General features: G+C 39.9%; 1 protein-coding gene across 1 annotated transcript; it reads right to left on the bottom strand.

The window, feature by feature from the left end:
* Positions 1-4,030: 4,030 nt before the first annotated feature.
* lgals9l3 (lectin, galactoside-binding, soluble, 9 (galectin 9)-like 3) lies at positions 4,031-11,891 on the bottom strand. The gene is made up of 8 exons (XM_080511627.1): positions 11,748-11,891; positions 9,773-9,861; positions 9,434-9,638; positions 8,983-9,102; positions 8,572-8,832; positions 7,475-7,563; positions 5,804-5,960; positions 4,031-4,933 (listed from the first exon to the last, which is right to left on the bottom strand). Exons 1-8 carry the CDS (start codon positions 11,778-11,780, stop codon positions 4,787-4,789), a joined length of 1,101 nt encoding a protein of 366 aa, XP_080367753.1. The 5' UTR covers positions 11,781-11,891; the 3' UTR covers positions 4,031-4,786.
* Between the last annotated feature and the right edge of the window lie 1,503 nt (positions 11,892-13,394).

Raw genomic sequence — 13,394 nt, 5'->3', positions numbered from 1 at the left:
TTGGAAGGCTCCAAATTACAGAGTGTGTTCCCGCCTTGAGTCGGAATGATGCGACAACTTTGAGGCTGGTGGTCTGAAGCGCAGAGATCGATAATGAATGGAGGATGTTTCTCCTGCTAAAAGCCAACATTTTCTCCTCCTGATTGGGAATGTAGATATCTCAACAGGACTAAATTCCTCACTTTGTCCATCTTCAGGGTTTTCACGGACCAGAATGTGTGTGTTCAGGTCCCTTCAGAGGTTAAACTTTACCATATGATGGTAAGTTTTAAAAACTGTATATCCAGAGGACTGACATGCATTCGCACACGCCTGCATGGATCTCTTCCATTAATCCAGCAAAAGCAGGACTCGTCAACAAGTGTCTAATTGGAAACGTTTCTCTTGCTCTGTTTAATCCCATGGTAATGTTGGTGTTTCTGTGTTGCTGTAGCAGCTTTCTGTGGTCATACAGGGACATCTAGTGGTTTAAGATGTTATGTACTTGAATATTTAGCTTTTTAGTGTTATCACATGACCAGACAAACGACTAAAAAAAATGTACTTAGTGTTTAGAATACTGTACATTCATTATCAGTAATGCATGTAAACCTCATAACCTTTATAAATGCGCATTCGATAAAACGAGTCTTGTAATTTCAAACTCGGCATATCAAGCAAACGAAATAAAAACGTATCCCACACATATCAGACGCTTCTTTTGAATTAATCCATGAAAGAAGCCGGTGATTTCTTCAGTTTCACACAGAAACTCTGGGCTCATTGTGCCTCGGCGGCAGCGCTGTCTTTCAAAGCAGATATCAAACCGCCATGGAAACGCCACCTGAACAGTGTGTTCCTGCAGAGCTGCGAACCACAGGGATGCATCAAGGGGAGAGAGAGGATTACCACTGGAGGAGGGTGGTGGAAGAAAGGAGGAACGAGTGAAGATGTAAGGGTTATTTTCAGCCTGGCTCTATATAAATATACATATATATATATAAAAAATATATATATCCCCCCACTGTGTCTGAGAGGGGGTAGAATCACTTTTTATAAAACTCTATCAGTTCACGTCTGATTTTTCCGCGTCCACGAATGCAAAATACCCAACCTGAGACCTGGAGGGTCACTGGTTCAAACCCTGGAGCTCAATAGTGCAAATAAACATCAACGATCACTACTGACCAATAAAGATTGTGACATATAAAGTCAGTTTGGTAAGCTTTATGCATTCCAACTTATTTTCGTTTCGTTTTTACCAATAATGTTTGACGTCACTCCCTCAAACAATCGTGAAACCACCAAGTCACTTTCAGACTCTTCAAATCGTAGTGAGAATGAAGTGAAACGTTGTTTTGGCACCACCTGGTGGCCTTACTTGATAACACTCTTTAACACGCTATGTCCAGGTAAATTCTCCCGAAGCATCAATTGACTCTTTTCTTGTAACTCCAAATGTATTTCTTCGTTCTCTCATGATAAAATTCTAACAGTCTAGTTGTGAGGAGTTACAAGCATGTTTCAAGAAGTTGTTTTCACTTTTTTTTTTAATCTCCACCTTACGTTTTTGCTTCAGTCCTGCCCTGATATATTCCAATATATAATATATATATATATATATATATATATAAGAGGAAATGTTACTTTCTGGCTCGTCCTCTATCTACGTCTCCTCCGCTCATGTCAGCTCTGCTTTCTGACGTTAAATAGTCCGGTCGTCTTCTGCTGCCACTTCTTCTGGGATGCTCGCCAACGTGCATGATTAATCCCCGCTAACACACTGAAACCACCAATCTCTCACACACACACACACACACACACACACACACACACACACACACACACACACACACACACACACACACACACACACACACACACACACACACACACACACACACACACACACACACACACTGCATTCTTTAGCTCGTACACCAAAAACTCCAGTCTGGATATCTTTGAGCAGTCATACAGTGTGGAACGAAAATAAACCACGGAAGCAAATGCTTCAACTTGGTGTGTTTTATGCAGTATAACAAGCAGCCTAATGAGCATAGAATGTTTTTTTTTTTTTAATGGGATCTAATTTCAGCTGCAATGCTTTTTGCACTTCTGCTTTACATTCTGTACGTTTGTGACGTTGTGTGTGAGTCACACTCGCAGCAGGAAGACCCAGTGTGAGTCCCAATTATAACAGTATGGTGCCTCGTCTTATCCATCCATCTTCGCTTCCTGTCTCCACCTTCTGGTCTTTTTTGTTCCTGGAGTTGTCTCCAGTTGTCTCCAATAGAGATAATTCAAGCTGCTTTAAGGTTCTCGGCTTGTGCTGTAGTTACTTTTTCCCGCTAGGTTTTCAGCCGGACCTCCCGCCTGTTTCCTCAACCTTTTATACATGTCGCTCGCTGCCTGTTATGGAGAGGCGGGGAAAAGAAAATATACTTTAATCTGTAACCTGACCGGAGGAACGCCGAGCGCCGCCGTCACTGACCTCTGGCCAAAACTTCTCGGTCTGCTAAGTGGCGGCCACACGCGGGTTGGGTTCCATGTTTCATGTAACTCTGTAGGACCCGGCATTCTGATCTATGACCTTTACATCTACAAGCTTGGTTTTCATCGTACAATTGTATTAACTCGCACCTACGACCCATTTTATTATTACACCGAATCTTTTGATTTCTCTTCAGTCACCCGAAAATACGGTTTAGAACTTTTGCACTAGTGTTACAGATTATTATTTTAATTTGATGTGTGGTGTGGTTAAAATCAAGTAACAATATGATTTATCCACAATATGTTATGTATTATGTTGAGTTTGTGCTGTTGAGTTTCAGCACATATAAAAATGTTTCTCCACCAAAAATAGATGTCGTATAACTGAGAAAATGCACTCTTTTTAAGGATTATTCATCAATTTATCAATGTCAGATAGTCTAGTTAATACATTGTGATTATGTATATTATTGGTCTATGTCGGAAATAATTGGTGCCATCCTGTGAAGGAATTAAACATGAATAGTGCGTGAAAGTTAGAGAAGTATGTCTATTTCTTTCTCTGTTTCACTGGATCCTGATGCAGAAGGATGGTGACACGTGAGATTATGGCGGTAACAGAATAAATCTTGTCGAAAAGTTATAAAATGGGCTTATTAAATCAATTAAAGAAAATCCCATGAACGCCCCTCACACGTGGTCGTCACTGCTAAAAGATTATCTTAAAGTGTGTTACTGCTGCCACCTTGTGGTTGTTCGCTTCTACTACAGGTACTGATCATGTTACTGTACTTCACTGTTAAAAGGTTCACACACAGGAAAAGTAAACAAACAGGAGGATTCACAAGTAGGAAATTAATAAAAAGGAAACACTTTCTTCTACTCCTGAGAGTGTTAGAGGACAATATTTAACTTTTCTTCTCACTTGTGAATTGTTATTTTTGGAGGGGGGGGCATTTCCAAAAAAACATCAACTTCACTTAGAAGTTGTTTGTGATATATGTAATTATAATGTTCCACATCCACACTCCCAACCCCTCCCTGGTGTTTGTCTTCAAGATTTGGATTTGGGTTGTTTGTTTGTTTTTTTCTTATACTTACTTATTCACTCCTCAATCTTTACACTTATTTTTGTAACTAATCTTGTCTGGTTATGCTTGTTTTTGTTGTTGTTGTTGTTTTGTTTGTTGTTGCTTTTGTTCTCTTATAAAGAAATGACCACAGACGATCAACTATGAAATTTCAATCGATAAATGTGGGAGAAAAAAAAGAAATGTTCCACATCATGTGATCTTAAGTTAAATATAAACTATTTAATGAGTGAAACATTATGAGCTGCCCCATAAAGGTTATTCCACTGACATTTTACTGATCCGCTCCAAATGAAGGTCAAAATGTGTCCCTGCATTGAAATAAGTTCTAAATTAAATATATAGCTTTGGTTGCGTTTCAAAAGTTAAACCACGGTCACCCAACAGCCATGTGATGCATAGAAGTGCTTTTATTAGCTATCTACATGTCATAACTTCCTCTTTGACTTTTAAAACGTTCCAGACAGAAGTCATGAGGGTCAAGCGACAGACTTCACATAAATATTCATGACCTTAAAGATTTAACCTTTAATTTGAGCTGTGGCCTGGGACATTTAGTAATAATGCTGGTTATGTAGCTTTTTTTTTATATTATCATCATTATTGGTTAGAATCAGTTTATAGAAGCTCAGCAGGGGTCCACACCCTGAGCTGGGAAGGTTTTGAGGTTGTTTTATTTTCAGGATCAAACGGAGCTTTTTGGCTTCGGCACAGAAAACTATTTTCATGTCGGAGTCAAAAATCCAATGTTTTTCTAAAGAGGTTTTCCGACTTCCTCCCGTTTTCCTGACCGCTTTCATCATTCTGGTGTGTTTTTTTCCCCTCATTTACACGACAAGTGTGAACGCGTCGTTTTTGAAAATGATGTACATAGCATGTAGGGCCACTAGTTGGCGATGTTGATTGTTTTTTGTTTTGTTTTTTACTTTTTGATTTTCAAAAACTTGCAAGCAACAAATGATCTTATAAGTTCAGTTATATTTTTTAAAAATTGTCGTCTTATTCATTTTTCGGTAAAATATGAAAAACATGGAGGAACATTGGAGGAAGCCAAGCGGAGCTTTATTCATGATTCTACTCAATGTGATCATAACAGGAGGATTTAAACATTTTCCTGACAATGTAATGTAACGTTAAAATGAGTAGCTGCGGGATAAACACACACAGGAGGAAGTGAAGATGTCGGACTGGGTGGGTCGTGGCGGTCTGGCCGCTCGCTCCTACACGCTGACGGAAGTCAGCGAAATGTCGCCGTCGATCTCCAGAGACGTGATTTTGTGCAGCGGAGTGACGCGGTGCTTGTAGTCGTGCATCTGCATCCCGTTCGCCACGATGGTGAAGGAGTGCTGCTGGCAGGAGATCACCAGCTGGGAAAAAGGAAACAGGGCTCCTTTCAGCGTCTGGGCAACTTCTGCCACCACCAGGGGGCGACAAAGTCTTAACAATCTAGCAGAACTGAATGGAAATTGAAACTTTTTAAAACAGAAAATGGAAGATAATTTTAAAATGTCACTGAGAACAAAAACATAAATTTATTTGACACATAAAAAAATAATTAAAATGCTAGTTAATGTATATTAAGGAGCAATAATTATTATTAATTACATATTCAAATCTTATGTTTTATACAAATGGAAAGCATCAATTAATTAGTTGTTTTTTAAGCCTGCAGAAGGTTTCTGTGTTTATTTCTTTATCTTAGGACAAAGTCAGTATTGTTGATAGTATCTGAAATGTTTTTTGCAGTATATTTTGACCTGTAATTTGAAGTGTTTACATTTTGGGGCAGTACAGTGAGCAATATGGTGGCACAAAATCAGACTCATATTTAAACATTAGAATAGAATAGAAATAATTAATTCAAAAGCACTGATGAACAAGTAGTAACTTTTGGTGAATAAAATATTAAATGAATGTTTTGAATCAATGAGTAGTTCCATGTTATAGTTTGACAGTTTCCACAGAAACGGGGCTTCGCCCGGATAAAAGTTCATTTACACCCCCGTTAACTACGAAAGAATCCCATGACATTTGGCTGATTTGAGTATTTAGTCAAAAATAAAGATCACATGTTTCAGACTTTGAGCTTCGTGTGGGTTTAGGGTGTCACAGGATATTTATAGGACTTCTTTTTCTTTCTTTTTTTTCCCATCCAATCTGGTGGTGAAGAAGGTTTAAGCCCGTCCAGCATGATCGTGTAATTGTGGTGTGGGCGGCGATCTGTCTTGCAGCCGTACCGTGAAGGGTTGTCCTCGGTGGAAAGGCATCCCCCCGCCCCGCTCCTCGGACCCCCACTGGTCCCGCAGCTTGGTGTTTCGCACCACCACGTTGTCGTCGAAGCGCGGGTTGTAATGCAGGGCGGTGCCGCCCGGGTGGCAGAGATTCACGCAGAACCTGAGAGGAAGCAGAACATTTGTCTTTCTGTTAAAAAGGAAGAAAGAAGATGCGATGTGCAATTCTCATAAACCCCATACTTCATGTTTCATTGTACTCGATGTTGAGGGGAACGTAAAGTCTCTTTTCTAATATAACAGCTGCAAGAAAAGTTGAGACGGCAGCAACAAATATACAATTTTCCCTCTATTTTTTTTTTTTTTTAATCAGTGTCGATCTTCAAAACAAAGTATGCAGAAATAAATAACCCTATTTATGAATTTAAACACCAAGATCATTCAGCTTTTCACAGTCCATCTCTCAGGTTTTCCTACCACTGCTCTCACTTTCCAATGTTTGAACTTATTATTGATTATATGAAGTGAATATCGATTGTTGTGGTTGAACATTGAAAAGTAGTCGAATATCTTGAAGTGAAACAGGCGTCACTTTAAAACTACTGATGGAGCCGACCAAGGTGTGTCGGCTGTTGCTTTTACCATCGGAGATTCAAGTTTTTCTTCCTTTTTCTACAAGTTATAATGTCGGAGGAAAAGAGTGATAATTTGCATGATTTAACATTACGATTATCGATACACTAATGCATATCATGCAATATTGACCTTTGACCTTGTCCGTGCAGAGGGATTTCCCAGATTCTTTGGGCTGTTTAAACAAATTCACAGTTTCAAATTGCTGATAGATCTTTACTCTTTTTACACCCCAGGAGGTTTTCCTGAACAAAACCGAGGATGATTGAGCCGCGTCAGCAAGAAGCTCCCGTTCGAATATAGTTTGATTTCTGGGGTCAGGTTTTATTTTGCAGAAGTTTAATGACACAACTGCATGTGATGCGTAAAGGGCGAGGCCTCAACAGCAATGAAAAGGTTCAATGTCCAAATGTTAACACCCTTCTTTTAAACATTTATCGTTAATGACTGTGAGCAATGCTACTATTGAACATTCGACCCATTAGATGATGTTTAAGTCAAATTAATTAGTAAGATTTGTGCCTTTTTATTTATTATTTCTTTTGTTTTGGCAGGAATACACTTTCTTTTTTCCAGGATACAAGTACATGTAATTTACATTAATATATCCTGCTAACGGTTTAACCAAGCCTGCTCCCAGTAGCTCGCAAAACACCAATTCATTCAAACCTCTTGTGCAATAATAATGTTATAAGATGCCATCGCCGCCTGATCTTATTTGTAATTTCATTTTAATTTGCATTGCAATAATCATTTATGGGACCAACTGTGCAATAACATGTCCATCCGTATATGCACCGTGTGCATGATAGTGTTCATACAGTTTATACAGACTTGCATCTTTAACTTACTAGCTATTTTTAAAAAAAAAATTTTTAAAGCTACATTTTCATCTAAATTCATTTTGCACTGTGTGATTTTCTTCTGCTATCCTGCTTTGCTGCTGTAACACAAAATTTCTCCGTTTGCGAGACGAATGGAGGATTATCTTATCTTATCTTATATAGTTCTAATATATAGTTTCCATGTGTGAACTCGTTTGACCTTTTGGCATTAGGGTGCACGTTCCCCTGGATGGTGATGGTCCGGCCACGTTGGAGTCCTCCACTGATGGGACTGTGGTAAGGAACCACCTGCAGAGGATGGAAACACAAAACTGATCTTAAAACGTTTCAACCACTGAGCTTGTATGCAGGAGGAAACCGTGTGTACCAGGACACGGAGAAACACAGACGGTCCAAACGATCTCAAAATTCATATAATCGAGGGAAAACGATGATGTGGTAGAGCCGATGAACGGGAGTCGGAGGCGGCGTGTTCAGCAAGGAACTCCAAACTTTCTTCTCCATTAATCCACACTTCTGAGTAACTCTTTTCTTTCCTCCCTCTCTCTCTCTCTCTCCAACATGAGAGTGCAACGCCACACGCCGTTACACCAAAAATACTACCGACCGGAAACCCCGTCTCTCTACAAAATAAATTCACCCAGTTACAGTGTGGCGGTGGGGAATTTTATTTTGTACAGAGGCGGGGTTTCTGAGCGGAAGTAGAAGGAAAAAAGAGAGAAAAGAAAAGTGTTTCTGAGAAGTGTGTTGGGATGGAAAATAAAGTTTGGAGTTCCTTGTTGAACTCGTTGCCACCGACTCCCGTTCATCGCCTCTACACCAACACAGTTTTATTTTGGAACAATTTATCAACGTATTTATGTTGGACTTATTTATTAAAATATATCTATTTCTTATTGTATTTTATTTTATTGTTTTCAAAAGATTGTGTGCAGTACAACCGTATATTTTTGTATATATTTAACAGGAGTTGTTTTTATTAAACACGTTCAATAAATGTTTTATAAATACTTTTTTCCATAATCAAACAGCCCTATTTTACTACTTAAATACAATCAAAGTGTTTTTGCTTTGATTTAAATATGTCTTAAAAACTACAATGCAACAACTGACTGGTCTCTTCATATTTTGATTTCTTCCTCGTTTAAGATGATTCTCTCACATATTTCTGTCTGACATAGTTTGTGTTCAAAAGACATGCAGTGGAAAGTGGATTACACGTTGGCTAAACATGTTATCCTGTCATGAATCTGAGCGTGAACTGCGTTGCCGCTGTCTAAGTCCTTTGATACTGACAGGAGGTGCCGGAGGAAATCCCGGCTGCGCTGGAAATCCAGGATGTGCAGGAAATCCCGGCTGCGCTGGGAATCCTGGCTGCGCTGGGAATCCTGGCTGCGCTGGGAATCCTGGCTGCGCTGGGAATCCTGGCTGTGCTGGGAATCCGGGATGACCTGGGAATCCGGGATGAGTCGGGAATGAAGGCTGTGGTGGGAATGCGTTCTGAGCTGGAAAGCCAAACTGAGGAGGGACTGACGGACACGAGGGGAAGCCCGGAGTCTGAGGAGGGACACGAACATGAAGACAAAAAAAACACACAAAAAAAACACTTCAGTGAACTTCACATTTTCACAATCCACATATTGATCCATTCAAGCCCTTCAGGATCATTTGTCAAGTAGCCTTTAAACACTTTGCTCGCATCCTTACCGTGGGGTTTTGAAAGACAATGTTGGAAATCTCCACCTGCCCGGCGACCGTGATGGTGTCCACCCTTTGAAATGAAACACGATGCCTGTAGTCCATGAAGTGGCAGCCATTCACGTTCAGCTAGAAGAGAAAAACAAGGGAAGTTATCATTAAAAATAACATAAAAATGTCTGTTGGTGGAGTCTGTTGCTTAGCTTGTCATGAAACTAGCAAACTACCACCTGGGGCCACTTGGTGTCACTGTCTGACAATGGAGTGTTGCTACAGCACCACAGGAAAGTCCTCGTTATTGTCGTATTTATACAACATAGATATAGATATAGACACGATATAGACATAAAGATATAGAAATAGACAGTGGATTGCTATAAGAATCGAGAGAAATAAGAGATTAAATGAGGAATAATTGGAAGACGCAACTAAAGTTTTGAGCAGGAGCGTTCTCGCGCACCTGGTAGAAGTCTCGGGTCACCACGATGAGCAGGGTGAACGTGGCGCCACGGTGGAAGGGCGAGCTCGGCTTCCTCTCCTCGGTGCCCCAGCTGCCCTGCTGGAGGGTGTTGGTGACCACGTAAGGGTTTCCGTCGTACCGCGGGTTAATGTGGAGCGCGATGTCTGTCCCCGCCATGGAGCCGCACTGCAAGTTCACATGAAACCTGCAGACACGTGAGCGTCAAGACGTCAACGGACAACCAGAGCGCCGCATCCCAAGGAAGGACTCTCGAAATGAGGTTCGCCGTCTTGCACGCCGCCGTTACCAGTCGAGAAGTAAAGGAATTTGCTTTCTGACCTGTCGACTCCAGGTACGACTCGACCAGTGATGCTGATGGACTTCCCCTCTTGCAGGCCGCCCTGGATCGATCCGGTGAAGGGGATTGGCTGGAAGAGTGGAGGATTTACTTTAATTATGTATGTAAGTGTATGTGTGTGTGTGTGTGTGTGTGTGTGTGTGTGTGTGTGTGTGGTTTCACTACAAAAAAAAAACAACCAGCAGCACCACCTTGTGGCCTGGCTAATTACATCGTTTTCAGTGTGTCCATTTCAAAACGTTGATCTCGTGGTTCTTACGTCATCCCCGGTAAAGTCTGTGGTCAACGTCGCCTCTCAGCTGAGATATTCATCCCGAGTCGGAGCAAAACTGAATGTCAGCGAAACAATCTGACCTTATTGTTCAAAGTTGAATCAAAGCAAAGTGGATCTGAACTTCGAACTCTCTCGTCTCACGCTCTGTCACTGCTGCTGCCACGACATCTTCCTGCTGTTGATTGGCTGAAACTCTTGACCTCAACAATTTGGCATGAACCCAAATCAAACAATCGGATTCCAGCCAATCAGAGGCAGGAACGACGCAGCAGCAGGGCAGAAATACAGCAGGACTTTAGGTTCCACCAATACTGACTCAAACTCAGTATCTTCAACAATCTGTCAGCTCTCGGCATTTCGGTCTGAACAGGAACCGCAGCGAACTGTGAAGTTAATACAGCAGGAACATCCACAGTATTTATTTACTATTCCGGCAACTTACGCTCTGCTATATCTGCTGCTATGGAACATGTTTATGACACTTCAACAATCTGAAAAAAGAAAAAAAACACAGACTGTGTCGGCTTGATGGGATTCTTTAAAGAAGAACTGGATGACAAAACGTCTCACAATTATATTTAAACAGTGTAAGTCAAGGACTGGTGTCCCAACAAACCTCTAGAAAATCTAGTCATGTCAGTTTCAGAGGGTTTTATTAGTGTGCTTGGACACATGGGTGGAGTTAGCCACTGACTCGTAAACATTTTTTTTATAATAATTCTTACTTGTACAAACTTAACTCTACTTGTGAATACACCAGAAATGTCTCCTAACATCTTTTTGACTGACAGACCAACAAAGCCTTATCGTTTGACTTGACTAATTAAAATTTAGTTATCGTTTTACCGGACAAATGCAGACAGAAGGAGGCGAAGAATTATTTTAAAAAGTGGAACAATTAAAAACATATGAGGTGCAAAATGTTATACACATTACAAAAGGCTGAAAACAAAAGCAGAATTACAGCTTCTGGCATAACCATCTATATTAGCATCAGCAATTATATGAAATAAATCGTACCTGATCAGGGTAATAGCTTAGTTATTATGTTATTAAGTTGCGTGAATTGTATATTCAAGATGACTGAATAAAAACAGTGTTGTTCATTCACTAAACTGTGCAATTAACTATTTTAACTGTTGTAAATCAGGGCCAAGAAAAATATAGTATTCATGATTAATTATTAACAGTAGTTTAGTATTAAAATAGTATTGATAGTTTGATACCAGTACAAGCTAATAATCTAGTGCTAATAGTTTGGTATCAATAGTTTGATATCGGTCCGTGCATCGGTACTCGGAATTATTCAGCAAGAGCTGGGGGAAAAAAGCAACATTATCATTTGCTTTATCAGTAGTAACCAGAAGGTTGTTATTTTTGTTTTTTTTTATCTTTCGCCTTCTGTCCAGAAATCGAAGATACAAACCGAAGTCTAACCTCTGAGTTTGAGTCAAGTATGTGATCATATCAAGTTTCCATGACTGCTCAAGTATTTCTTAATAGTTTCCAGACCGGAAGCAGCAGAAACAGAATAGAAACGAGCAAAACAAGACGACGCCGAGCAGAGGAAGTCTTCATGTTTCTTTTTTTTAGCGTTTCATTGTTTTTCTTCACCGAGACACTTTAAACTGCGTTTCCTCGCAGAGTAACGGTTCCGGTTTTCGGATTTTTCTCTCACTTACCGGGTTATAAAACGGAGTCTGGTTGAAAGACATGATGGTTCCGAGGGGCTGAGAGGGTCTCTGCGGGGCTCTGCGGGGTTCTGCGGGGGTCTGGAGCAGGGTGGACGGTCCCGGACTGAAAACGATCTAAACGACCTGATGTGACTTTTTATTGGACTCAGTTAAGTTTCGATTTACTTGTCGAGGCGGAGCGAAGTGTGTGTGTGTGTGTGTGTGTGTGTGTGTGTGTGTGTGTGTGTGTGTGTGTGTGTGTGTGTGTGTGTGTGTGTGTGTGTGTGTGTGTGTGTGTGTGTGTGTGTGTGTGTGTGTGTGTGTGTGTGAGAGAGAGAGAGCGAGAGAAAGAGAGAGAGACCATCAATTCAATCAGCTCTTCATTTCCTCGCGTCTCTCCACCACTTTTATTCCACCTTTATGCCTCCAAACCCGTACAAAAATTATAGTACATCCTATTTGCATGTAAAATCAGTTACTACTGTTTAATTTGTTTTTGTCTGTAACACAATTCAAAGAAGAATGGCATGATCCGCAAATTAGAGAGCATTATTTTTGTTGTTGTTGTTGTACTTTACGGTATACAGTATCGCTTGAAATGACAGAATGTTGAAATTTGACATATTCCTCTTAAAAATGTCAACTTATTCAAGTTTGAATTAGATGCTGAAAGTTTGGAGTTGTTGATATTTATTATTTACACAATATGCCGTTTTTTGTTTGTTTGTTTGTGTTTTACTAGTCCAGCTAACTGGAGATCATCTTCAGCCTCTGGATTAAAACCCAAACCGAAGTAGTAACAGAGTCTTTTTCGCTGCTTCTTTTCTGGTAAATAAACAACCTGCTGTGGACGTTGGACTATCTGACTAGTTGTAAAGCCACATCCTGCTCTGACTCCAGTTCACTTCAGGACAACGTCTTTATTCTGCTCAGTCATCGGTTCAGATTATATCAGAAAATGTGCTGGAATGTATTTCTGACACACTAATAATGCTTCAAATATGATTCTATTTGAAAACATTTTAAAATAATGGATGTAGACAGAAGAAAACAAGTATATTTGAGAATTATTCATTAATCCATTTATTATTCACACACAAGTCTGTATAGGAGTCATATCCTGTTTCATATAGTAGTAGTTGTAGTAGTTATAATAATAATAATAGTAATAATAGTGTTTTAATGTTTGTTGTGTTTCAAAATTGTATTGTGCACAGTAACATTATTATTATTTTATTATTATTATTATTAGTTCCAAATAATAATAATTTGCATTAATATTAGTATTGGTTGTAAACATAAAGTGGGAAAGCGTATGTGATGAACACGTTATCTTCTGCAGGAAAATGATCCTGAAGCATCACAAAGTGATTCAGGAAGAAGAAATGTGATTCAGTGGAAAACATCGAATCATCTGGATCCTCTTGAAAATCTGTTTACGTTTCCACAAAATGATGGAATGGAGGGGAAAGTTCACAGCAATAGTATGCTACAACAAATCCCAAACTCTTCACTCTCAAAGAGGGTCTGGTCTGTGACTCTGTGTGGAAGATTGTACAAACATGAGATTGGAATCTTTCTCAGCTTGCCGTAAAAGAAAAGGGAAAAAAAAGACCTCGTCGTACAGGAGTGACAGGAAACCAGAAGAGGAAGGGA

This window comes from Blennius ocellaris, assembly GCF_963422515.1.
Source record: "Blennius ocellaris genome assembly, chromosome: 2".
Lineage (NCBI taxonomy): Eukaryota > Metazoa > Chordata > Actinopteri > Blenniiformes > Blenniidae > Blennius > Blennius ocellaris.
Note: the sequence above shows the minus strand (reverse complement) of the source record. Positions and strands in the feature narration are given on the sequence as shown.